A 27,319-nucleotide genomic window follows, 5' to 3' on the forward strand; every position below is an offset into this window, starting at 1 on the left:
GAGAAGAAGTTTGTATGAAAAATAAACTATGTGTATAGAACTGTCATTTTGATGTGTTGGAGCTTTGGAGCCTGCCTGTCTTGAGTTTGAATGCTGGCTCTACTAACAGGTTGACCTGTTTATTTAAATCTCTAAGCCTTTGCTAAATGGGTTAGTACTACCTACCTTGCAGAATTAGTGTGGAGATTAAATGTAATAACAAAAGTAACATGATAGGTACTCAATAAATATTAATCTCAAACACATTTCTCTAGATACATTTCCTGTTACTAATGTCTTTTTCACCAGGCTAGCACATTTGTGAAAATTGCATTAGTGGACAGTTTTTACAGATCAATAAATAATATACAAATTGAATTTGCCATCTCATCTTATAGGTCCTGGAACATCTCTGAAACTCCCTGGAACTAATCAGACAGGAGGGCCTAGTCCAGCTGTCAGGTATGTTCAGTATACTCCTATTTCATTCCCTTTGCCACTAAATATTGACCAGGCTGCATGAGAATCTTCCTTTATTGATCTTCTTTGTATTTTAACAATTTACAATCTTCACAGGCCAATCACTCAAGCTGGAAGACCCATTACAGGTTTCCTTAGACCCAGCACACAAAGTGGAAGGCCAGGCACTATGGAACAGGCCATCAGAACACCCAGAACTGCCTACACAGCTCGCCCTATTACCAGCTCATCTGGAAGATTTGTCAGGCTGGGAACGGTAAATTCTGTCAGCTTTACCATAGCCTTGTATGACCAAAGTAATTTATGTTATGTTAATCATTTTTCACTATTTTTATAGTAGACAATTATATGGAAAAATTTTGAAGGTGATTCTTTTTACTTGTGTTGGCTTTATAATTTTATGCACATTAAACTCAATTTGTGTTTCAAGAGAAAGTTTCAGATTTCTTGTTCTATCATTTTTCCCCATAGGCTTCCATGCTTACAAGTCCTGATGGACCTTTTATAAATTTATCTAGACTGAATTTAACAAAATATGCCCAGAAACCTAAATTGGCAAAGGTATGTACTTAAAATTATTTTATGTTATGAAGTAATGTTCAAAATGTTATCATAACATTACAGGAAATGGATAAAAATTTGTGAAGAAAAGACCTTGTCTTGATTGAAATGGAAATGTTTAATTATTCTAATATCTAAAATTTCTCTTAGTATTGAGTTAAGGAAAGTCAATCAGAAATAAAGCATATATACCATTATAATAGGAAATTCTTTTTCTCCTAATAAAGAACAGCAATTTATAACAAAGAAAGCAGATGTTACCCATTACCCACCATCTTTGGGCAATGAAGTTTAGGAGATCATCTGTATGTGTGTGTATTTTTCTTTTTCAGCTTGGACTGTTCTCAGAAAAATAATTTTCTATCCTTGTAGGATTTTAGAACTGTCAAAAAGAAGATAAAAAAATGTTCTCTTTCTAATTAGTAATTAATCAGGCATCTCAATAAAGATTTCTTGAGCCAGACAGCAGCAAGCCAACTACATTAGTACTTCTAACCATTAAATGCTCCTCTAAATTAAAGAGAAAGTGAGAGCAAGAGAAAAAGTGATAAGAGAGTGAGAAGGGAGAGGAAGAGGGAGAGAAAGGAGGATGTTCGTGACCTTTCCAGTACAGAAAAGTTTAGAGGTGAGCATGGAATAATTCAGAGCCAGGAGCAGTTAGCTTCTGGAAATTGGTGTAAGCCTAGCTCAGGTTTTTAGCTGTAATCTCTATGAATTCTGTGCATGAGTGCTGAGCTCATTCCTATTATCAGTTCTACTGGTGTTTAACATATTTAGTAAATATTAAACACTCTAGGGAAAATGAAAAAGGACACTAGCCATACAGACTTGAAATTTAAATCAGGAAAAGGAATGCCAGTTGGCAAAAAAGGAATCAGACTATAATAATGCCAATGATGTTTTTCTTTTTTTTTTTTAATTAATTTATTTATTTACTTTTGGCTGTGTTGGGTCTTCGTTTCTGTGCGAGGGCTTTCTCTAGTTGCGGTGAGCGGGGGCCACTCTTCATCGCAGTGTGCGGGCCTCTCACTGTCGTGGCCTCTCTTGTTGCGGAGCACAGGCTCCAGACGCGCAGGCTCAGTAGTTGTGGCTCACAGGCCCAGTTGCTCCGCGGCATGTGGGATCTTCCCAGACCAGGGCTCGAACCCGTGTCCCCTGCATTGGCAGGCAGATTCTCAACCAGTGCGCCACCAGGGAAGCCCCCCAGTGATGTTTTTCTTAATTTCTTATTTGATAGCAACCCGGTCAACTTCATTTAGCAAAATCATAAACTTTTACTTATTTCCCTTTCCTTTATGAGGAATATCTGATTCCTTATCTTTTTAGGCCATTTATTTGAGGTGGCTGAATGGCTACTTAATACCATTGTTGTTTTCTAACCAGGGAGTGTAGTCAGTAGAGGCATTTCCCTCAAATTAGGATGCTTCCAGGACAGACCTGGTCTATGTTACTAGATTTAGACGAGCTAGATTTTGCACTTATTTAGTGTGTTGTAGAAATAATGCCAGGTTTCTCTGTCTTTGGTTCCCAACTTGCCTTGACTTATCAGGACTCATTTCTAATATTGGCATATTGCTTGGGGTGGCTGGTGACTCCTTGACACTGTCTTGGGTGTTATAACATCCTTTTCATGGGAGTGGTAACACCAACTGCTCTCATAACTTTTTAAAATTTTTTTAATAAGAGAACAAATGGAGGATTAGGAATAGTTTTCTAAAGAGGGCCTCATCCTAATTTCTTTTTTCTTTTTTTGTTTGCCTTCAGGTCATCTCTGTTAATAATCTTGATATCTTTCAGGGGTGCTAGCCTCTTTGCAAGTATAAAATAATGGTATTATGGACAAATGTAGTACCACCAAGAGGTAGTCTGGTAAATGCTCATTTATCCAGATAGGTTGGGGGCAGTATTAGAATAATGATTCTCAGCCCTGGCTGCACATAGAGGCATCTGCATATTAAGGAAAAACTCCCTACTTTACAGTTAAACTCTACTTTGTTTTGGAAAGAACTTCCAGATTTTCCCATGTCTAAAGTGTCATTATTAATATCATAATCACTGTATAATACATGCAGTTTTATGACAGTCCTAAAGTTGGTCTTTTCATTTGTCTCTTTCTGATAAAATAGTATGTGTAATATGAAAAAAATTGCTGAATTATTTGAGCTTTCCAGTTCGTACTCTGTGAAAACAGGAATCAGTTATAAGTAGCCTTATTTTAAAATGAATGGTTGTAACAAATGGTGGATAGACCCTTTACTTATAAATCCCAGGCACTTTACAGTACTTTGTTATTTTGGTTCAATCTAGCTGCTGTCAACATGGCCTTTGAGTTTTGATATGACAATAAAGTACCTTTGTCAAAATAAAAGCTAATGCATTTTTTTGCATTTTTTTTCTTCACAGGCTTTGTTCGAGTATATCTTTCATCATGAAAATGATGTTAAGACTGTAAGTTTTGAATTTGCGCTATTTTTTAATGTGATTTTTATGACTTTGGGGATTTAGATTCTGAAATGTTCTATTTCTTACCTTATAAACAGATGGAATTATGAAGATTGGAGATTTACTGATACTTTCAAATCCACTGTCAGTTTCAATAGGAAACTTTGTATAACTATAGAAGTCATAAGACTTGTGCCTGATCCATAGAGTAGTAGACCTCCATTAAAGGGCAAGATATAGATAATTGAGAATGCTGCGTAGTATGTTTGTGTTAAAGTTTATTTTTGATACTAATAGTTAGCATTGTTGATCCATTTTCTTCTTTGGTCCATATAGTGATTATAGGTTTACTAATACATGTATTTCTGGTCTCTTTGTAGTGTTCCCCATCTCTTCCCCTTTAACATTTTATGATAGAAAATTTCAAACATGTGCAAGTGGAGAGTATAATGAGCCTGTATCAACCATCAACCAGCTTCAACAATAATCAATAATCAGTCGTCTTGGTAGCCTTTCAACGGAGAATTTTAAGGTTACATGCTCAGGACTTCTCCATTTGTGTCATTTTTCAACATACTAATATGCAAATGAGCAGTAACTTCACAGATCTTGTCCAATCAAATGTAGTTAATTCTACAGTGTCTAATGATAGTATTTTCTGTCATTTTCTTCTTCAAGGAAAAAACCTTATATATTAAGTATTCAGGAAGACAAAAGCATTTTTCTCAATTGTGTTTTCTATGTGTCAACCATTATGTTATGTACTAGGAAAACTAATAAAAATATGATATTTGTTCCTGCCTCTACAAGCCATGTAATCTAGCTGAGGAAATAAAATTGACATAATGAAACAGTTAAAAAGGTAATTGCCAGAATGTGAAATTGGTACCGAAGATCAAGGGGAAAAATCAGGGGATAATATTAGTAAAAATCCATAAAATCAGTAGGATTTTTTGGAAAGGGTGGGAAAAAATGTAAAAGAAGGGTAAAAACAGGAGCAAGGTATGGAAAGAGAAATAAATAAACCACATTCTCAAAAATGGGGGTGTCAAAGAGACATTTTAGAGAAAGAAGTGACAGAACGTGATGCTAGATTTGGTATGGGAAACAAAGGAAAGACACAGCTCAAACTTGCCTCTTAAAGATGCTGGAAGAATGGCCGTTTTACTAACAGAAATGGGATTATTAGGGAAGGACGTCAGTTTGTAAAGAAGCTGAATAATTCACTAGAAGGCATTTTTAGTTTGAAATTGTGAAAGGCTATCCAAGTGGAGATGTCACTGCATGTATTGGAAGCTGTGACACTAAAATATAGGGGTCCTGGGCCAGATACACAGAGTATGGGAGCTATCGATAATGAAGTGATAGTGGATGTGGTCACATCGAGAAAAGAGAAAACTAAGGTTGGGGCAACTGAGAAACCATGCACATTTCTGTAAATAAAAGTCAGTACATGCCATTTTCACTCAGTATAAAGCTGGTCAGAGGGTTTCAGGGTGATATATAAAATCATGTAGTTACACTGTCATTAAAAAGAAACATTCAAATACCATCCCATTTTATAAATGAGTAAATATTTGTAATTACTAGAGTATCATAAAGCTATATCCTGACTTTTTGAAGATTAATTCATTTATTGCAGAGACATTTATTCTTTCATCCAACATATTTTGAGCCACTACAGTGTGCCAGGCACTGTCCTAGGCCCTGAGATTACAAGGTGAAGCAATCAGACAAAATCTCTGCTCTTTTGGAGATTACGTTCCGGTTGGGCAAGGAATAGAGACAGTTAGCAAACTTAAAAATATATAAAATGTCATGGGATAAGCAGTATAAAAATAAAGCAGGGAAACCAGGTAAGAGAATAGATGACATGGGGGAAGATGTCCTTTTATATGGGCTGGGAGGTGGTCAGTGAAGTCCACTCTGAAAAGACATTTAAACAGAGACCTGTATGAAGGGAGACAAACCATATGGTTAGGTGGAGGAAGAGCACGTACATCAGAGACAACTTTAACTGCAAAGGCCCCGAATATTAGCATTCTTGGATTGTTTAAGGAACAGTGAGGAGGCCACTGTGGCTGGAGTGAGGTCTTTGAAGGGGAAGAGTTGTAGGCAATGGGTTCAGAAAGTTGACAGACCATATGCTGTTTATAGGTCATAGTGATGATGTCTTTATTCATCTTGAAGATGTTGTTCTGCATCTTGGCATTTACATAATTTTGTTGAGGAATGTTGTTTTTTCAGCTACATTGAAAAAATAGAATTTGTTCTACGGAAAACTGTATTTCTGCCTTTGAGTTCTTAATAACTTCCTTCCTCTCCCTTCTTGGGGCAGTATTGGCAATGTTGACAAACTGAAGGGGCGTGTGGGTTGGTGATTCTGGAATCTTTATTTCCATATGCTCTTTAATTTCGTCATGCTGAAGTTGTCGCAACTCTAACAATAGTGAAAGGATGACTGTTTTTTAAACTTTAGAGGTTGGAGCACTATTACTTAGGAAGGTCACTGGGACGCCCAGGTGGATGTATTCACAAACATGTTGTCGAGATCTGCCAAGGTTCCCTGTTCTTATGGACTTTTATAAACTTACGCCTTTTATTTATGACCTTCTAGGTCTTTATTAATATCTAGATATCGGATTGATTGACTTATTCAAAGATCCTTAAATATAAGTATATAGTAATTTATTTTAAAAAACCGGGGAAGACTTTAAAGAAATATAGCTCTCTGTAACCTCTTTAAAATTTTAATAGCTTTTAATTATGAATCTTATTACTATGACAGTTTTGTTTGGTTCTTAAGTTATTTTCAACGTAAGTCAGAAGTAAAGAATAGAATTAATTCAGTCAACAAATAATTCTTGAGTGCCTCTTAACCGCACAGTGACATTGCAGAACAGAGATGTGTTAAGAAGTGGATGCCTGTCCTCGGGGAATTTAGAGTCCATTTGAAATAGTCACAAGTGGTTTTGTCTAGTGCAGCCCCAGTCTTCAAATGAAGAGTGATCATTAATATGTAATTTTTTTGACCATTTTTATTCTACATCAGTGATCATATTAATTTCCTTAATTGGTTTAGACAAACATGTGGGTCCTACATAGGAACCATATCTGAAAGCAAAATCAGCAGCCTGTAATCAGCACTAAGTCTAATCTTGGAAAAATTAGAAGGTGTAAAAAAAATTTAGAATGACATTTTTCTGAAAAATAGAAGGTCTGTTATATTAAACATGAAAGTGAATCTGATCTATTCGCTGGAACAGGTCTTTTAAAGGATTAAGTTAAAATGAATATATTCAGATATTTACAATTTACTCCTGAACTGAGCTGATTGAAATATGGTTCTCTGGTATTTCCAGAGATAACGGTAATTGAAATTATACTTTTTTTCTTCATTTTTCTCTTCCATTTTTACCTCTTGCTTGGGGGAAAAAAGAAAAATAAGCATATGAACATAGTGTGCTTTTAATTTCCATAGCTTTCAAGTAGAGGTGTTGATTTTTCAAGTCCATTAGAACCTCAGCATGGTGACACCATTCCTTTATAAATAGTTTGCACATTTAGAAGTCTCCCCTGGAGCGAGGGAAGATGCGGAACACAAGGAAAGTTATTTATTTTGCAGTAGGAGATTCAAGGAGCTCTTCTGGCATTCATTTCAGAAAAGAGTTAATATTAAGAAATGGGCAATAATATGGGATGCATTCTGAGATTATAGAACTGAAAATCTAAGAGTTACTTTAACTGAGCTGTTGGATATCATCATGATGTTAACACTGACTAAAGAATAAAAGGTTTTCAACCTTAAGAGAAAGAATAACAAGTATTATTAAAAAACCAGAATTCTTTTTAAACTAATAACCTGAGTTTTTATTCACCAAATCTTTATATGAGCTTCAGATTTCTGTGAGCTTTGAATTTGTATAAAGATTGACTTACTTTCCTCTTTGTCCAAATGGTTTCCACTTTTTTGGTATAGAATCCTAATTCCTAATGAGATGTCTCTTGTCTGATCTTAAATAATCACTAGAAGGAACAAACTAGAAGACGTTAGAGAGAAAGGGATAAACACATGTAAAATGCAAAAGCAGTTAAGAAGATCTTTTTCAGTCTGCAGCGAATGAAAGTCTGACCTTTAGAATTACTGGCATGTGAGGTAATGTCAGAATAATGGAATGATGGTTGTTAAAAGACGGCGGTTACCCAAGTACCCCAGCTCCTTTCACTCTTCTTCATGACCCTGTTTTCAAACCTTTTTCTATCTGCATACTTGATCTTTCTTTATTTCTCTACACCTGTCGTTAAAGTGGGGCCTGCTGTTGGGCCTGCCTTACGTGGTAAAGGCTTGACTCCCACTGGGTTTGGAGGCATTTTGGTTGGGAGAGGGTAAAAACTGACGGATTTTTAAATACCATTTTCGTACCTTGTATATTAAAATTGTATTCAAATAGACTGTACATCTGCTTCCCTTTGATCACTGTTTACTTCTCATCTGCTGTCAGTCCTCTGGTCTGGAACTGATTATTTATTTAGGGAAGATTGGTGGGGCCATCTGGAGACATGAGCAGCTTGAGTTTCTGTCTGATTTCTAATGCATGTTTTGATTGATGCTAATTATATGGTTTATTTCATTATTTTTTGTTTCTGTTTATTGTTAGAAAAGAAAATCCTAATCTAAAATGAATTGTTTTTCAAAGGCTTTGGATTTGGCTGCCCTTTCCACAGAGCATTCTCAGTACAAGGACTGGTGGTGGAAAGTGCAGATTGGAAAATGTTACTACAGGTAAAATTTTGATTATTTGGGAAAGGCTTAGAAGCAGCAACATATTTTAGAGTCTCAAATCTGGTAACCTTTTCTGGGGGATAGATTTCCTCATGAAGAAAGGAGAACTGTGTCTTTGGCTTACGTGAGGAAGCATTTACTTAGCAATCACATGATGGCACTAAGAACTGACACCTTTAGAATAGTAAAATTTTAGAGCTGGGAAGGGGAAACTTTGAGACCATCACATCCAACACTCCTTTTCAGACGAGGAAGCTGAGGCCAGAGAGAGGTTGTGATTTGCATCAGGAACTAGTCAGTAACAGACCTAGGACTAGAATTGAGTCTGTTCGTTCTCGCTCCACTCCTCTTGGCTCTCAAGTCTTTCCTCCCTCCCTCCCTCCCTCCCTCCTTCCTTCCTTCTTAATTTTTATTGGAGTATAGTTGATTTACAATGTCGTGTTAGTTTCAAGTGTGCAGCAAAGTGAATCAGTTATGCATACACATATATCCACTTTTTTTTTTTAGATTCTTTCCCCATCAAGTTTTTATTTCTACTGATGCCTCACGTCTGTAAAGTGCTTTATAGTTGAGATAGCTTGTCCACACATTACATTATCTCACTTAAATCTTATGGCACTTTGGATATAGTTGCTATTATTAGCCCTTTGTCCAGATGTGAGAAACTGAGCCTCAGAAAGATAAAGTGACTTTCCCAAATTCATGTAGCTAGTATGTGACAGAACGAGAATTTGAGCTCAGCTTTCTGATGCCAGTTCTTTTACTATTTGCACAATCCCATGGTGTTTCTCTAGGATCTAAATTGTCTTACACTAATTTACTTAATGTTTAAACACATTTTTAAGCAAATTAATTGAGAGATTAAAAAAGTTGTAATAATTTATGCATATTATATAGCAACTGGTAAATAGGATCTGAAATGATTGCTTGATATTGAAATGCACTTGGAGCATTTGAAAAATAGTGACAAATGAAAAATTATATTTTATAAAGATAAATATGTGTTTTATTATTCAAAAACAAGGTAGACTAGGTACTGTGAGTGTCCTTCGATGGTTATTAACTTTAGTTATTAGTTAAATACTGTGAGGAAAAGGAAATATATAAATAGAATAAAAAGGATGCTTATTCTTCTACTATTGAAATTAAGACGATTTTCCATTTAGATATTTCACATAGAACTCTGAAGTATTTTTTCCTACTGTTAGATTGAGGAAGTATTTTCTGCTAAAAGGTAATTTTGGACAATTATAACATTAAACTCTTATGAATATAATTTCTGAAGACAAGCTTGAAATCTTGAGCTTCTAAGCAAAACTCTCAGAAATCTATAATAATGAGAGAAAAGCACAACTTGGATTCCTTCTGCCATCCATATAAGATGGCATTTAAATGAGTATATTTTGTCATATTAATTATTGTTCTCCTCTGTTCCTTAATAGCTTCTTGTCTTATTATGTATTCAGCATTCATTCATTTATTCATTTGCTCAAATGGCTTACATTTGAATGGAGGAGAGAGAACAGGAAACAATTATAAATGTGGTTCCCATTATGATAGAAGCAAGTGCAGGGTGCAGTGGGAGCCCAGAGAAAGATGTCAAGGATGGATTGCCAGAGGATGTAGCCCCATATTGACTTCTGTCTCTTTGTTCCTGATCATTAAGTTCTACTGGTTCTTCCTCTGCAGTATCTCTTACAGTTGCTCCACTGCTACCCATTCCCACACCAGTGCTTTAATCCTGGCTTTTAGTGTCATTTGTTTGAATTGCTACATTAGGTACTTATCTGGGTTTTCTGCCTCCATTTTCTTGTCCCATCAATCCTTCCTGTATACCCCACTGTCAGAGTAACTGTTGCAAAAAAAAACAGCTCTTGTTGGATTCTTTGGTTAATCTCCATTATCTCTGAAATGAAGTCTGGATTTTAAGTGTGGCACCCATGACTTTGTCCCAGTCTACAGCTTTTCACTTTTCTGTTACTTCTCTCATTCCTTGTTGTGTTTTCCTTTTCAATTAAACCCAACAACTCAGCACTCCCCTGACATGCTATGTACTTTCCTGCTTGTGTGCTTATGCTGATAGTTTGCTTCCATCAGAGATATTCCCTCACCCCCACCCCATCCTATCTAGCTGTCAAAATCTTGCCTGTTACTTCCCCGCTGAAACTTAGTTTGCTCCTCCGCTGTGCTATCAAAACACTTTTTTTCTCATTGGCCATAATGCAATTAAATTTATTTTACAATATGTTTTGTTTCAATCTTTACTGGTGCCTTCAGAACATGGTTGTTATCTTCATTTTTGCAACTCCTTACCATCATTAAATGTGCATGCAGTTGATCCTTGACAATGTTTATTGAATTAAATTGGGGAGAAAAAGTTGGCAGTTGGTGGAGATCATCTCTGGACTCTGATTCTTTGATATTGTCCTGTGTTTGTGAACTTGACTGATGTTTTCATTATTCCTAGACTTTCTTTACACACGGTGGCCACTCCATTTCCTCTGCACAGGAACCCATGTGATAAATTCCTTTTTGATAGGGCTAGAAGAAATGATCTCTTAAGGGTACAGTAATAAAACACATATGACTCATTCTTTCCTTTCTTTGGTTTCCAGGTGGTTCAATAGCTCTGATTGCTTGTTTGCTTTTTAATTTGTTTATTCTCCATTTTTTTTATAAATCTATTTCTGTTTTCATATTCTTATTTTACATGTATCTTGTTATTGTGATCCCTTTTAAATCATTTTTCGAAAGAGACAACTTAGTTACAAATATAGACTCTCATGGATAATTAGGTGTTCATGGAATTCAGTGACTGAACTTCAGCCATGTGTTTAAGACTTGAATGTTCAGTTGAAGCTTTGTATATAAATATAAAGCCGTTCTTCAGAACTTCAGAGTTCTCTGATAACATTTTATGAATACTCCTTGTAAAAGTTGTGGGACCTTTGAAGTGCTAGGGGCTTCTACTACATCACACATCCTCTAACTTTAGGCCAGATTTTGGGGTCACTTTTAACCTCATTGTCCCACATTGTCCATTGTCCCACATTGTCCGTTGTCCCAAATAGCTGGGTATAGCCATGCCAGTACTTGAGGCTTAGGTTAGGAAAAAAGAACAAAGCTATTCTTTCAAGAATGAAAGTAACATAATGGACCATATTGTATGTTGTTTTGACTTTATTTTACAAAATAAAAGCACTGTCATAAAGTGCTAAGTAGCTCTTAGATGTCTGGGGATGAGTAGTTATGAGAAAACCCAACAGATCTATTAAAGACAGGCTGAAGTGCGCTTTAATGATTGATTTCATTTCCCTGGGCAGAAGAAGTGCGTGTTGACACCAGAACAGTTATATTTAGGCAAGGAACAAGTCTGAAGTTCATAGACTAGATACAAAAAAAGGAAAAGAAAATGTTTGTAGAATAATAAAACGGTACAGCTGTTTTACTCGAGTGGCAATTACTGTTTACCTCAAAATTGTTTAAAGTTTAAAAATGGGTTTATGCAAAGTCAAAAAATACCTTGAAATAAGTGAAAATGGAAATACAACACACCAAAACTTACGGGATGCAGCAAAAGCAGTCCTAAGAGGGAAGTTCCTAGCAATAAATGCCTACTCAAGAAACAAGAAAATTCTCAGATAAACAACCTAACTTTACTCCTCAAGGAACTAGAAAAAGAAGGACAAATGAAACCCAGAGTTAGTAGAAAGAAGGAAATAACAAAGATCAGAGCAGAAATAAATGAAATAGAGATTAAAAAGACAGTAGAAAAGATCGATGAAACCAAGAACTAGTTCTTTGAAAAGATAAACAAAATTAACAGAACTTTAGCTAGACTCACCAAGAAAATAGAGAGAGTACTCAAATAAATACAATCAGAAATGAAAGAGGAGATGTTACGACTGATACCACAGAAATACAGAGGATCATAAGAGACTACTATGAACAATTACAGGCCACCAAACTGGACAGCCTAGAAGAAGTGGATGCATTACTAGAAACATAAAATCTTCCAGGACTGAGTCATAGAAATAGAAAATCTGAACAGACCAAGTACTAGTAAGGAGATTGAATCAGTAATTTAAAAACTCCCTACAAACAAAAATTCAGGACAAGAGAGCTTCACAGGTAAATTCTGCCATTCAAAGAAGAATGAATACCAATCTTTCTCAAACTGTTTCACAAAATAGAAGAGGAGGGAACACTTTTGAACTTATTTTATGGGGCCAGCATTACCCTGATACCTAAACCAAATAAGGACACCACAAGAAAAGAAAATTACAGGCCAATATCACTGATGAACATAGATGCAAAAATCCTCAACAAAATATTAGCACATCAAATTCAACATTACACTAAAAGGATCATAATAATGATTAAGTGGGACTTATTCCAAGGATGCAGGGATGGTTCAATATATGCAAATCAACCAATGTGATACACCACATTAACAAAATGAAGGATAAAGATCACATGATCATCTCAGTAGATGCAGGAAAAGCATTTGACAAAATTCAACATCCAGTTATGGTAAAAATTCCTAACAAAGCGGGTGTAGAGCAAATGTTCCTCAATATAGTAAAGGCCGTACATGACAAGCCTGCAGCTAAAGTCATACTCATTGGTGGAAATCTGAAAGATTTTGCTCTAAGATGAGGAATAAGATAAGGTTGCCCACTCTCACCATTTTTATTCAGCATAGTATTAGAAGTCCTATCCAGAGACGTTTAGGCAAGAAAAAGAAATAAAAGGCATCCAAATCAGAAAGGAAGAAGTAAAACTGTCTGTTTACAGATGACATGATACTATATATAGAATATCCTAAAGACTCCACCAAAAAACTATTGGAACTAATAAGTGAATTCAGTAAATTTGTAGAATACAAAATGAATATACAGAAATTTGTTGCTTTCTGTACACTAATAACAAACTATCAGAGAAATTAAGAAAACAATCCCAATTACAATAGCATCAAAAAATAAAATAACTTGGAATAAATTTAGCCAAGGAGTTGAGACACCTGTACACCAAAAACTATAAGATATTGATAAAAAAATTGATGAAGGCATAAGTAAATTGAAAGATATTTCACATTCATGGATTAGAAGAATTATTGTTGAAATGTCCATACTACCTGAAGCAATCTACAGATTCAGTGCAATCCCTATCAAAATTACAATGGCATTTTTGAAAGAAATAGAACAAACAATCCTAAACTTTGTAGGGAACCACAACAGACCCTGAAGAACTAAAACAACCTTGAAAAGAAAAACAAAGCTGGAGGCATCACATTCCCTGACTTCAAACCAAATTACAAAGCTATAGGGATTGTATAAAGTAGATAACTAATAAGAACCTGCTGCATAAAAAATAAATTAAATTAAATTAAAAAAAAAGTTATAGGGATCAAAACAGTATGCTGTTGGCATAAAAACAGACACATAGATCAATGGAACAGAATACAGGGCCCAGAAACAAACCCATGCACATGTGGTCAATAAATTTACAAAAGAGGGACTTCCCTGGTGGCACAGTGGTTAAGAATCCACCTTCCAATGCAGGGGACACGGGTTCGAGCCCTGGTCTGGGAAGATCCCACATGCCAAAGAGCAACAGCCCTCGCGCCATGACTACTGAGACTGCACTCTAGAGCCCATGAGCCTCAACTACTGAGCCTGAATGCCACAACTACTGAAGCCCGTGTGCCTAGAGCCTGTGCTCTGCAACAAGAGAAGCCACTGCAATGAGAAGCCCAGGCACCACAACGAAGAGTAGCCCCCTTCACTGCAACTAGAGAAAGCCCGCATGCAGCAACGAAGACCCAATGCAGCCAAAAATAAATTAATTAATTTAAAAAATTTATAAAAAGTCAAGAATGTACAATGGGGAAAGGACAGTCTCTTCAATAAATTGTGTTGGGAAGTAGGACAGCCACATGCAAAAGAATGATGGATCACCATCTTACACCATATACAAAACTAACTCAAAATGGATTAAAGATTGAATATAAGACCTGAAATCATAAAACTCCTAGAAGAAAACATATGCAGTAAGCTCCTTAACAGTGGTCTTGGTGATGAATTTTTGGATTTGACACCAAAAGCAAAGGCAACAAAAGCAAAAATAAATAAGTGAGACTTTTTCAAACCAAAAAGCTACTGCACAGCAAAGGAAACCATGAACAAAATGAAAAGGCAACCTACCAAATGGGAAAAAATATTTGCAAATCATATATCCAAAAGGGGTTAACATCTAACATATATAAAAAAAACTCATGAAAGTCAATAGTAAAAAAAAAAAATCTGATTAAAGAATGGGCAGAGGCTCTGAATAGATATTTTTCTGAAGAAGACATTACAGATGGCCAACAGGTACATGAAAGGGTGCTCAACATCACTAATCATCAGGGAAACTCAAACCAAAACCGCAATGAGATATCACCTTACATTTGTTAGAATGGCTATAATTGAAAAGATGAGAAATAGCAAGTGTTGGTAGTATGTGAAGAAAAGGGAACCCTCATGCACTGTTGGTGGGAATGTAAGTTGGTGCAGCCATATGGGAAACAGTATGGAGCTTCCTCAAAAAATTAAAAATGGAACTACCATATGCTTTAGCAATTCTAGTTCTGGGTATTTATCTGAAGAAAGTGAAAACACTGACTCAAAAGATATCTACATCACCATGTTCATTGCAGCATTATTTACAATAACCAAGATATGGAAACAATCTAAGTGTCCATCAACAGATGAATGGATAAAGAAATATATGTAATATATATATATGTGTGTGTATATATATGTATATATGCAATGGAATATTATTCAGCCATGAAAAATAATGAAGTCTTGCCATTTGCAATGGTATGGATGGACCTTTAGGGCATTATGCTAAGTGAAATAAGTCTCATAGAGAAAGACAAATACTGTATGATCTCACTTGTGTGAGGAATCTAAAAAAATAAGATAAAGAACAAAGCTCATAGATACAGAGAACAGATTGGTGGTTGACAGAGCTGGAGGGTAGGGGGTGGGCAAGTGGGTGTAGGGAGTCAAAAGGTACAAACATCCAGTTATAAAATAAACAAGTCATGGGAATGTCACATACAGCATTGCAGCAATAGTTAATCCTGTATTGCATGTTTGAAAGTTGCTAAGAAAGTAAACCTTAAAATTTCCCATCACAAGAAAAAATTCTGTAACTATATCTATATTCTGTAACTATATTAACAAAATGAAGTATATATTCTGTAACTATATTAACATATGTATGGTGACGGATGTTAATTAGACTTACTGTGATGATCATTTTGCAATATATGCAAATATCAAATTATTATGTTGTACACCTGAAATTAATATAATGTTGTATGTCATTATACCTCACTTTAAAAAAATGGGCTTTTATCTCAAAGCAGATGTTTTCAAAGAAATGTCATCTTCAGTTCTTCCAATCAAATGGAGGCTCTAAGCATTTATTGAGGTCATGTGACATATGTCAGCTGATCATAAGCTCTTTGGGTGGTGAACTGGTGTGACCTTGCTCCCTGGCAGCTATGAGTCCTGCTGTGACTAGGCTTCAGACAGACTCTACATACCATTTAAGCATTAGGCAGTGAATATGGGAAAACAGGAATCTTTTTCCTAAACTATATAAACATACATGTTAATATGTATGTGTGTATAACACCACCTTCTTTGCTACATGCTTACTCTTAGATGTAATTTGTCTCTAATTCATATCCTCAAGGTATGAATAAATGCTGTAGTATTTATTTTAAATTGAATGTCTAATTTTTTAAATGGCTGTTCTTAGGTTAGGAATGTATCGTGAAGCAGAAAAACAATTTAAATCAGCCCTGAAGCAGCAGGAAATGGTAGATACATTTCTCTACTTGGCAAAAGTAAGTATTCTTAATTTGAGTGGAATTTGTCTTCTCAGCGTAAATGTTTAAATTCTGACAAGTGCATGGGGAGAGTTACCAGTTTCTTTAGGAATATTTGACAAGTTAATGTGTTCAGACTTACGTTTTTGTTTTTTTAATAATAAGGGAAAAGGTGAGAACACACAGAGAATATCCATCTCAGGAAAAATTGATTGCCGTGAAAAATAAGACAACACCTTTGAAATATTGCCCATTAGAACAGAAGAAAATGCCACAGGCTTACTACCTCTATGGATAACAAGCCCCAGAGAGGCACTTTTCTGCAGCACACTTGTCTCCCACCTAAGCAGACTATAGAGAGCAGGGATTGTTTTTATGTAGGTCCTTCACTTTTTGGCTCTGGCATTATTACAAAAACAATATTTCCCATTTACTGAGCACCTACTCAGTGGTAAGGTATTCTATCGGGTCTGTTCCATATGCAATTTAACCCTCATAGGAACACCACAAGGCAGATTTTAACATTTCCTTTGTACTCTTAAGGAAAGGGAGACTTAAAGAGGGTAACTAAGATTTTCAAGCTCACATGGCTATTTGCCAGCATTCAAACTCAGGAATTCCTGATTCCAGAGCTGACTCACTGCCCTGTAGTGCCATCCACAAACCACAGCAGAAGTGAAGGGCCATCTAGAATTTTCAGTATTGGAATAGAGTTACTTCTTTACCCTCACCAAGGCTACTTTAAAGGAACATTTGTTGAAGTGGTGGTTAGGATATCATCTTGCTATATCTTTAAGAATTTTTTAAATTTAAGAAGTGTGGTAAAAAAAAAAAGGTGTGGTAAAGGAGGTTGAAAAGAAGATGAGATGTAAAAGGAAGTGCTACTACTTTCTAAATATGGTATTGCACTAATACGTATAAAATGGATAACTAATAAGAACCTGCTGCATAAAAAAATAAATAAAAGAAAATTCAAAAAAATATGGTATTAACATTTGCATACTAAAAAGAAACAAAATGGAAGTTCTGCGATATAAACTTACTGTGATAATCTTAGTATGTTTATAGTGGTTTTTCAGAAATATTTGAAACTATCTGGTTCTAAGTATCTTCTATACATTATATGTTAAAATTCTTAAAGAGTTTTCTAAACATCACAGTAAACTTTTCTGACAGCTTGAAATTATAACTCAGGTCACAGTATTTGACTATCATCTTAATTGATAATCACTTGCCACGTGGTTAAAAAAAATGTACTTTTTAACTTTTGTTAAATATGACTAGAGTCATATTTAATAGTTCTAATTTGACTATTTTTTCATAAGTTGATTTGTTCAAATCCACTGTTGCCTACGTGACTATATAGAGGTACAATTTACTTATTTTCTTTAATATGTGAAGGAATTATTGCTCAGTAATAGAGACCAAGCAGATTTTAGGAACCACATTATTTCTTAAAATTTTAGATTGTTAATTTAAAAATTATTAAATATTTTATATTACTTGGTATATGGAATTATATACTCACTATATTTTAAAAAGCAGTTCAGAAGCATATAAGGTAATAATTGAAAAGTTTTCATCCATACCCTTCCCTCTAATCGCACACTTTAGCAGTAAACACTGCAAGCAGTTTTCTGTGTATCCATTTGGGCCTCTTCAAAGCACAATCTGAATGTTTAGGAAGAAACAGAGGATCCAAGATCATGAAGTAAAAAAATGTCATAATCTTATGTTTCTATACATAAAACTATAATTCTTTTATTTTAGAAATTCCTAATAAGTATATGGTTTATCCACGCTAATGTTCCAGTTACTAATTAAGCAAAAACTATCAAGTGCCAGCCCTCTCAACTCCCTGACCCTGTACCCTACAAATCTGTTTCTCCTCTATTTCTGAGGGTCCTTCTCCCAAACCGCCATCTCCAGAGGCTCTCCCCGGCTGCTCCTTCTCAGACCTTCTTCCATGGGTCGTCCCCTGTTTCTCCAGCATCTTCAAAATCAGCCTCATAATTGGTCTTTAGTGCCAGCCTATAGATATACTTATGTCTGTTCCATCCTAGAAAGATTTTCCCTTGATCCTTTCTTTTCTAGTCCTGGCCAGTCTCTGTGACAATAGTAAGTCCACAGTAAGTGTTTGCTGAATGAATAAATGAATGAATGTTTCATATACAACATGTGGAGATAAAAGTATAGTATCATTATTGGAAATTAATCCAACAGATTTCTGAAATTTTTTTACTATAATATCTAGGAGATAATTTGTTACTAAGCAATAATTATAAACTTGTCATAACAAATGCTATTATTTTAAGAACCAGTACTTTTATCGAAATGTATCTTGGTTTTAGGTTTACATCTCATTGGATCAACCTGTGACTGCTTTAAATCTTTTCAAACAAGGCTTAGATAAGTTTCCAGGAGAAGTAGCCCTACTTTGTGGAATTGCCAGGATCTATGAGGTAAGGTTCATATCCTTCAAAAAGTTGATGTAAAATTGAGGTTATATGCTACTTAAGTAAGGTCATAGTCCCTTGGGGTCTTATAAAGGATAACAGTTTATAAAATTATGATTGTTAGCCTGTGATTTACCAACAGAATAAGAGATTTTAGTGTATGCATTAGTCAAACTAAGTTTTTATTATGAAGTATTTCAAACATATAGAAGGGTATAGAGAATGGTATGAGATAGGGATTTAAATGTTTCTAATTTCAAATATCTTTTAACATAGAACAGTTCAAATAAAGGTCTTCCTTTCAAATGAATAAACAAAAGGCCCCAAGAGAAATTAAAACCACAACCAAATAAAATTAGCAAGGATAAATCATTTTAAACAAGTTTCTGTACAGAACAAGCAATGAACAATAGGCAGCACAACATGTTCATTTAGAAGAAACAAGACCAAAATGAAAGTGATAAATTAAAAAAAAGAACATAAAGGGAAAGAATCCCTCCAGAGAAAAGTATGATAGACATGCAGAAATCCCTTAAGGCATATGTTGTGTAGGCTGCAACGCTCAGGAACAAACTTTAGTAATTAACCCTCAATCCATTGTCACATAAGGAGAAAAGGAATACACTGGAAATCTTTGTATGGTAAACCTTATTTGAATTGTTCTATGTTAAAAGGTATTTGGAATGAGAAACATTACCCTAGGAAATATTATTCTTGTGGTCCTTGAACTTTACTGTGAATAGAAGTGACTTTGGGAGTGTTTTGAGAGTGAGGCCCATTTTCTGCCTTCTGAATCAGATGTCCTGGAAGGTGGGATGTACATTTTTGTCTGCTTAGCAAGCTCACTAGGTGATTCTGAAGTATAACAGAGTTTGAGGATCATTGCAAAGTTCATTTCCTTATTTGCAGTTTTGTTTTAAATAACTAAAAATCTAATTAGAGTTAATATTCTGTGAATTGGTTCAAAAATAACCACTAATAGCTACTATAAAATCACTTAAATGATACCACGGTTGTTTATACACTTGAAGTGACATTTATATGCTTGGAGATATTATTTAAAGGACAAAAATAGAATCTGTGTTTATTCATACATATGAAAATTTATGTGCTAAGATTGTCTATTAAACCAATTGGATTATTTAGTAGTTTAGAAATAGAGCTGGATGAGTAATGATTTCTTATACTAAAAGAACCCATTGCTACCAGGTGCCTCAAAGATTTAAAACCATGAATGTTCCAGAATAAAATACAGATGAATTATCTGTATAAACTTGGAATGGGGAAGACCCTCCTGAACATGATACTAAGTCAGAAAGCCATAACAGAAAAAAATTGACAAATTTGAGAATGTAAAAGTTAACTTTTCTATATTGTAAAATCAAAAATACCAATAAAAGCAAACCCAAACAAAAAAAGGTAAAAATATCAAACAGGGCACATATTTGCCATACCTGGGACAGAAAAAAGGGCTTCTTTTCATTTCCTCAGTTTATACATTGCTTAACAATTGCTGGGTTTCAGGTGGTTTCCAATTGATGGAAGACAATTGGATGAGAAGACACATGCCTGTGCATACACACACTTATAAATTCTCATTTTGGTCAAGCATGTAAACACGGAAACTCGGTATTTCCTCAGAGCAGTTGTGGAGGTGAGATCACAGTGTGACCGTTGTTGTCCTTCCAGCCCACACAGTGGCTGCTGACCGTCTGCACGCCAGTAAAGTCCCCCCAGAGACGAGACAACAGCCAAACCCCAGCTGCATTTCAGCTACCCCGCTGCCCTTTCATACCGGCGCCGGTTAACACACATCTGGAACAACTCAACCAAACCATCTGTGCTTCTCCTCTGAAGGGAATGTTTATAAACACAGGGCCTCGCTGGGTTTTGAGCTGAATTCAGCATCAGCACAGGCTCATTGCATTCAGAAGGAGAAAACGGTCGGTGTCCAGGGATCCCCAGGCTACAGTTGTGTCTCCAGCTCTCCTGAGCCCAGGAGGGTGGTTTCCCATCCAAGCCCCTCATACACATAAACCAATAATAAAAGGACAAGAGACAGGATAAGAAAACTGGCAAAAGACACGAATCCACAATTCACAGAAAAAGAAATGTAAATACCTGGTGTGTTGAATGTCTAACCTCAGTAATGATTAAAGAAATAAAAATTCAAACAATAATGTCATTTTTTACTTAATCAGGTTAACAAAGATGAATAAGTTCCGTGGCATTTAAGGTTGTCAGGGGTGTGGAGGAACAGAGGTCATGTATGAACATTGTTGCTGGAAGTGTACATTGGTACAAGCCATTTAGAGGCTATTTGTAATTACTTATGAGATTTTGAAACATGCATTTAAATTTATTTAACATCAGCACGTATTTTATAATAACACGTTTGAAAAACTGCATGTAAGGTTGTCAAAAACATGTTAGTTTCAGTCTAAAATTCCTAGAGAATACATAAATTAAGTCCATGCCCATCAATCAAGTATACAAGCATTCTAAAATGTTCTTTTTTTTTCTTTTTTATTGACGTATAGTTGATTTACAATATTATCTTAATTTCAGGTGTACAAAACAGAACCAGACTCACAGACATAGAAGACAGACTTAGGGTTACCAAAGGGGAGAGGGAGTGGGGGAGGAACAAATTAGGAGTATGGGATTAACAGATACAGACTACTAAAGTAATTTTATAGAACTGAAAGCCTTGAAACAATTGATCATTGAGGCTGGAGTCTTCTTTGAATTGGACATTACCACCTGTTTCAGACTGAGTCATGTCCCCTCCCCCTACCTCACAATTCATATGTTGAAGCCCTAACCCCTAATGTGAGGGTATTTAGAGATAGGGCCTTTGGGAGATAATTAGGATTAGATGAGCTCACGAGGATAGGGCCCTTGTGATGGGATTAGTGCCCTTATAAGATGAGACAACAGAAAGCACTTGAGCCCTCTCCCTCTGTCTGTTTCTCTCTCTCTCATGAGAGGACACCGTGAGAAGGTGCAAGCCAGGAAGAGAGTCCTCACTAGAACTTGACCATGCTGACGCCATGATCTTGGACTTCTAGCCTCTAGAACTGTGAGAAAATAAACTTCTATTGTTTAAGCCGCTCGGTCAATGGTATTTTGTTATGGCAGCCCAAGCAGACTAATACACCAAGTTTGGCAGCTGTAACACTGAATGAAGCCTTGTACTGTGGGGTGCTGTTGCCCTGGAAACCAGATAAGTCATGTTCAGGGGGCCCCATGGTTCATGGGGCCATTAAGGCTCACTGGTCAGGTCACATCCTGAGTGTGAAGATTATTCTTTGGAAGGAGAAAGTCTTAGTCTGCTCGGGCTACTATAACAAAATACCATAACCTGGGTGACTTAAACAACAGAAATTTATTTCTCACAGCTCTGGAGGCTAGGAAGTCAAGATCAAGGTGCTGGCCATTTCAGTTCCTAGTGAGGGATCCTCCTGGTCTGGATACCTTCTTGCTCTATCCTTGCATGGTGGAGAGAGAGATCATCTCTCAGGTGTCTCTTCTTTAAGGGCACTAATCCCAATTATGAGGGCTCCACACTCATGTCTTAATTACTTCCCAAAGGTTCCACCTCTAAATACTATCACATTGGGGATTAGGGCTTCAATATGAATTTTGGGAGGACACAAACAGCCCATGTCAGGGAAGGACTTATTGTACGTATAGGGGTGGGGATTACAGGGTGGTGAGTTCAGATACTCATTTGTTGTTTCCTTTTAGTTTTACAAGGCTTTTGTTTTACCAAAAAATAGAAAATATACTTCTATTGAAATTATTTTTTATACTTTTCAGTTGGTTCTTGTGTTCTTAAAATATTAACGTGGAAGAGTTGTGTATAAAAGCAGTGTAGAATTCAGGAGAAAATTAACTCAGAGTTAACTAACAAATGTATCAACATCCCTGTGTTTTGAAAAAAGTTTAGGTATTTTTCAGCTATAAGCAATGAATGAAAAAGCCTCTTCTCTTTAGGAACCAAATCCTGGAAGCACTTTGAATAAGAATTTCAAATATAAAGCATGTGAAAAAAATACATATAAAGCATGAGTTTGGATCAATCTGTGGACGTTATATCAGGGTTTTATGGGACTAGTAAATAACACTCCTGTTTCTCCAATTTGAGAACCAACTGAAAAATAGATACAAGATTCACATAAATGGAGGATAAACCATTAATTTTATTATTGATAAAAGCAGAATTGGAGCATGTGGCTCTAGATTATGACCAAAAGGACTTAATATTGTTCTATCTCTGAGTTACACAGACTAATCCATCCTGTCACAGACATGAGTGTACCCTACCCAGGAGAGCCTGCTCTACACAGCAGGGCAGAGAATGTGGGCATCTTATAGGAAAGTTGACTTCTAAAGAGACCCAGAAGGGGCTGAGACAGCCATACTCATTTGCCTCATGGGAATGAGGGAATGAGTGGGAAGAAAGGCCCCCAAATCATTCTAATTATCAACATTTCTCAAAGTGTGGTTCAGAGATTCCTGGGGAAGTCCTTTCTAGGAGTCTATAGGGTCAAAACCATTTTCATAATACTAATAGTATTGATGAAATTGGTGATAAATTTAATAGATGTAATTTTTTAATTGAGATATAGTTGATATACAATACTGTATAAGTTATAGGTGTACAACATAATAATTCACAATTTTTAAATGTTATACTCCATTTATGATTATAAAATATTGGCTATATTTCCTGTGTTGTACAATATATTCTTGTAGCTTATTTTATACATAATAGTTTGTGTCTCTTAATCCCCTGTCCCTGTCTTGCCCATCCTTCCTTCCCTCTCCCCAGTGGTAACCACTAGTTTGTTATCTATATCTGTGTCTTTCTTTTTTGTTATATTCACTAGTTTGTTGTATTTTTTAGATTACATATATAAGTGACATCATATAGTATTTGTCTTTCTCTGAGTTATTTCATTATGCATAATACACTCCAAGTCCATTCATGTTGTTGCAAATTTCACTCTTTTTTATGGCTGAGTAGTATTCTATTATGTGTGTGTGTGTGTGTGTGTGTGTGTATAATCACATCTTCTTTATCCATGCATCTATTGATGGACATTTAGGTTATTTCCATATTTTAGCAATTGTATGAACTTTGGGGTGCATGAATCTTTTCGAATTAGTGTTTTTGTTTTTGTTTTTTTTAGATATGTACTCAGGAGTGGAATTGCTGGGTCATATGGTAGTTGTATTTTTAGTTTTTTGAGAAACCACCGTACTGTCTTCCACTGTGGCTGCACCAATTTGCATTCTGACCAACAATGTACGAGGGTTCCCTTTTCTCCACATCCTTGCCAGCATTTGTTAGTTATGGTCTTTTTGATGACAGCCATTCTGACAGGTGTAAGGTGATATCTCATTGTGGCTTTAATTTGCATTTCTTTGATGATTAATGATATTGAGCATCTTTTCATGTGTATGTTGGCCATCTGAATGTCCTCTTTGGAAAAATATCAATTCAGGTCTTCTGCCCATTATTTAATTGGGTTGTTTATTTTTTGATGTTGAATTGTATGAGCTGTTTATATATTTTGGATACTAACCACTTATCAGTCATATGAGTTGCATATATTTTCTCCCATTCATTAGGTTGTCTTTTCATTCTGTCAGTGGTTTCCTTTGCTGTGCAAAAGCTTTTAAGTCTATTTAGGTCCCATTTGCTTATTTTTCCTTTTATTTCCTTTGCTTTAGGACAGCGGCCCCCAACCTTTTTGGCACCAGGGACCAGTTTCGTGGAAGATAATTTTTCCACAGATGGGGCGGGGGGGTGGTTCAGGTGGTAATGCGAGTGATGGGGAGCAATGGGGAGCTGCAGATGAAGCTTTGCTCGCTCGCCCACTGCTCACCTCCTGCTATGTGGAGCAGTTCCTAACAGGCCACGGACCGATACTGGTCCATGGCCTGGGGATTGGGGACCCCTGCTTTAGGAGACAGATCCAAAAAAATATTGCTACAATATATGTCAAAGAGTGTTCTGCCTATGTTTTCTCCTAGGAGTTTTATGGTTTCTGGTGTCACATTTAGGTCTTTAATCCATTTTGAGTTTATTTTTGAATATGGTGTGAGAAAATGTTCTAATTTCATTCTTTTACATGTAACTCTCCAGTTTTCTCAGCACCACTTATTGAAGAGACTGTCTTTTCTTCATTGTATATTCTTGCCTCCTTTGTGGTAGATTAATTGACCATAAGTACCTGGTTTTATTTCTGGGCTCTCTATTCTGTTCCATTGATCTATATGTCTGTCTGGTTTTGTGCCAACACCATACTGGTTTTGTTTGTTTGTCGTTGTTTTTGGCTGCACCGTGCAGCTTGCGGGATTTCCCTGACCAGGGATCCAGGGATTGAACCCGGGCCACCACAGTGAAAGCCCAGAATCCCAATCACTAGGCCACCAGGGAAGTCCACCATACTGTTTTCATTACTGTAGCTTTGTAGTATAGTCTGAAGTATGATTCCTCCAGCTCTGTTCTTCTTTCTTAAGATTGTTTTGGCTTTTCAGGGTCTTCTGTGTCTCCATACAAATTTTAAAATTATTTTTTCTAGTTCTGTGAAAAATGCCATTGCTATTTTGATAGGGATTGCATCAAACCTGTAGATTGCCTTGGGTAGTATAGTCATTTTAACAGTATTTATTTTTCCAATCCAAGAACATAGTATATCTTTCCATCTGTTTGTGTCATCTTCAATTTCTTTCATTAGTGTCTTATAGTTTTCCAAGTATAGATCTTTTACCTCCTTTGATAGGTTTATTCCTAGTATTTTATTCTTTTTGTCGCAATGGTAAATGGGATGTTTCTTTAATTTCTCTTTCTGATAGTTTGTTGTTAGTGTATAGAAATACAACAGATTTCTATGTATTAATTTTGTATTCTGTAATGTAACTGAATTCATTGATGAGCTCTAGTAGTTTTCTGGTGGTGTCTTGAGGAATTTCTATGTATAGTCTCATGTCATCTGCAAACAGTGACAGTTTTACTTCTTCCTTTCCAATTTGGATTCCTTTTATTTCTTTTTCTTGTCTGGTTGCTGTGGCTAGGACTTCCAACTCTATGTTGAATAAAAGTGGTGAGAGTGGGCATCCTTGTCTTTTTCCTGATCTTAGAGGAAATGGAGAAATCTTCAACAAAATATTAACAAACCAAATCCAACAATACATTAAAAGGATCACACCATCATCAAGTGGGATTTATCCCAGGGATGCAAGGATTTTTCAATATTCGCAAATCAATCAATGTGATACACCACATTAACGGATTGAATACTGAAAACATATGATCATCTCAATAGATGCAGAAAAAACTTTTGAGAAAATTCGGCATTCATTTATGATAAAAACTCTCAAGAAAATGGGCATAGAGGAACATACCTCAATATAATAAAGTCCATATATGACAGACCCACAGCTAACATCATACTCAGTGGTGAAAAACTGAAAGAACTTCCTCTTAGATAGTTGTTCATTTGTTTGTCTTCCTACCAGATGTAACCTCCTTGAGGACAGTACAGCCGTCTTTCCGTATCCAGGGGGGATTGGTTCCAGGACCCCTTGGTTGCCAAAATCCATGGACGCTCAAGGCCCGTATATAAAATGGCATAGGATTTGCATAGAACCTACCCACATCCGTCTGTATACTTTAAATCATCTCTAGATTGCTTATAATACCTACTACAATGTAAATGCTATATAACTAGCTATAAATACAATGTAAATGCTATATAAATACTTGCTAGTGCAGCAAATTCAAGTTTTGCTTTTTGGAATTTTCTGGAATTTTTTTCTGAAAATTTTTGATCTGTGGCTTGTTGAAATCGTGGTTACAGAACCTGCAGATACAGAGGGCTGACTGTAATTTTATCTTATTGTTCACATTGTGTCCCCAGGGCCTAGAACAGAGTCTGGCATATGGTAGGCTCTTAATAAATATTTAATTGAATAAAATAATCTAAACCAGTCAGAATAAAAATAATTTCTTGTCCAATATTAATACAGTATTGCTCTTCTGTCTTGATGGAGAATAGGAAATGAACAATATTTCATCAGCCACTGAATACTACAAAGAGGTTTTGAAACAGGACAATACTCATGTGGAAGCCATTGCATGCATTGGAAGCAACCATTTTTACTCTGATCAACCAGAAGTAGCTCTCCGGTTTTACAGGTACACTTTACATTCAATTTGTAGAACTGCTTTCCTATGAAATAGTGATGCAACAGTAATAAAGATGGGATGAAAATGTAGAGAAATAATGTTTAGGCCATGTCTATGAGACTAAAAATTCAAGCACCCAGATGTTTTATGAATATTAAAGCTATATCTAATAATTTGGAAATGCACAAGTATTTGGCATCTTGCAGAAACACACCTGGATAATTGCCTGAGTTTTAAACACCTTGTCATTGTATAAATTGGCCGTTTTGTTATCCGCCAATAACAGGTTAACAGTTCCTAGAAGCACTTCCACATCACTGCCTCCATTAATACCACTGTACATAATATCAAGACCCTGAAGGTAAAATAGTCATGTGATTTGCAAAGAGCAGTGGGCCCCAGGCCCTAATCCTGATGAGGACCTTAAACAGGATTCCGGTTTTGTGAAGTATTGTCAACTCTTGTCCAAATATTTTTTCAAAATCTAAACAAATTATTCTCACTGGTTCTTTGAACACGTACTTATT

At 35.9% G+C, this 27,319-nt stretch overlaps 1 protein-coding gene across 2 annotated transcripts in view; it reads left to right on the forward strand.

Moving 5' to 3' along the window:
* Positions 1-27,319, forward strand: part of TTC8 (tetratricopeptide repeat domain 8) — a 50,272-nt gene that overhangs the window by 15,843 nt on the left and 7,110 nt on the right. For both annotated transcript variants that reach the window (XM_032624283.1, XM_032624284.1), the window contains exons 3-10: positions 378-441; positions 556-715; positions 931-1,020; positions 3,424-3,468; positions 8,160-8,245; positions 16,064-16,151; positions 18,485-18,595; positions 26,662-26,801. In XM_032624283.1, coding sequence (XP_032480174.1) covers positions 378-441; positions 556-715; positions 931-1,020; positions 3,424-3,468; positions 8,160-8,245; positions 16,064-16,151; positions 18,485-18,595; positions 26,662-26,801 — 784 coding nt within the window. The remainder of the gene's footprint in view (positions 1-377; positions 442-555; positions 716-930; positions 1,021-3,423; positions 3,469-8,159; positions 8,246-16,063; positions 16,152-18,484; positions 18,596-26,661; positions 26,802-27,319) is intronic.

Source organism: Phocoena sinus, chromosome 2, assembly GCF_008692025.1.
Source record: "Phocoena sinus isolate mPhoSin1 chromosome 2, mPhoSin1.pri, whole genome shotgun sequence".
NCBI lineage: Eukaryota > Metazoa > Chordata > Mammalia > Artiodactyla > Phocoenidae > Phocoena > Phocoena sinus.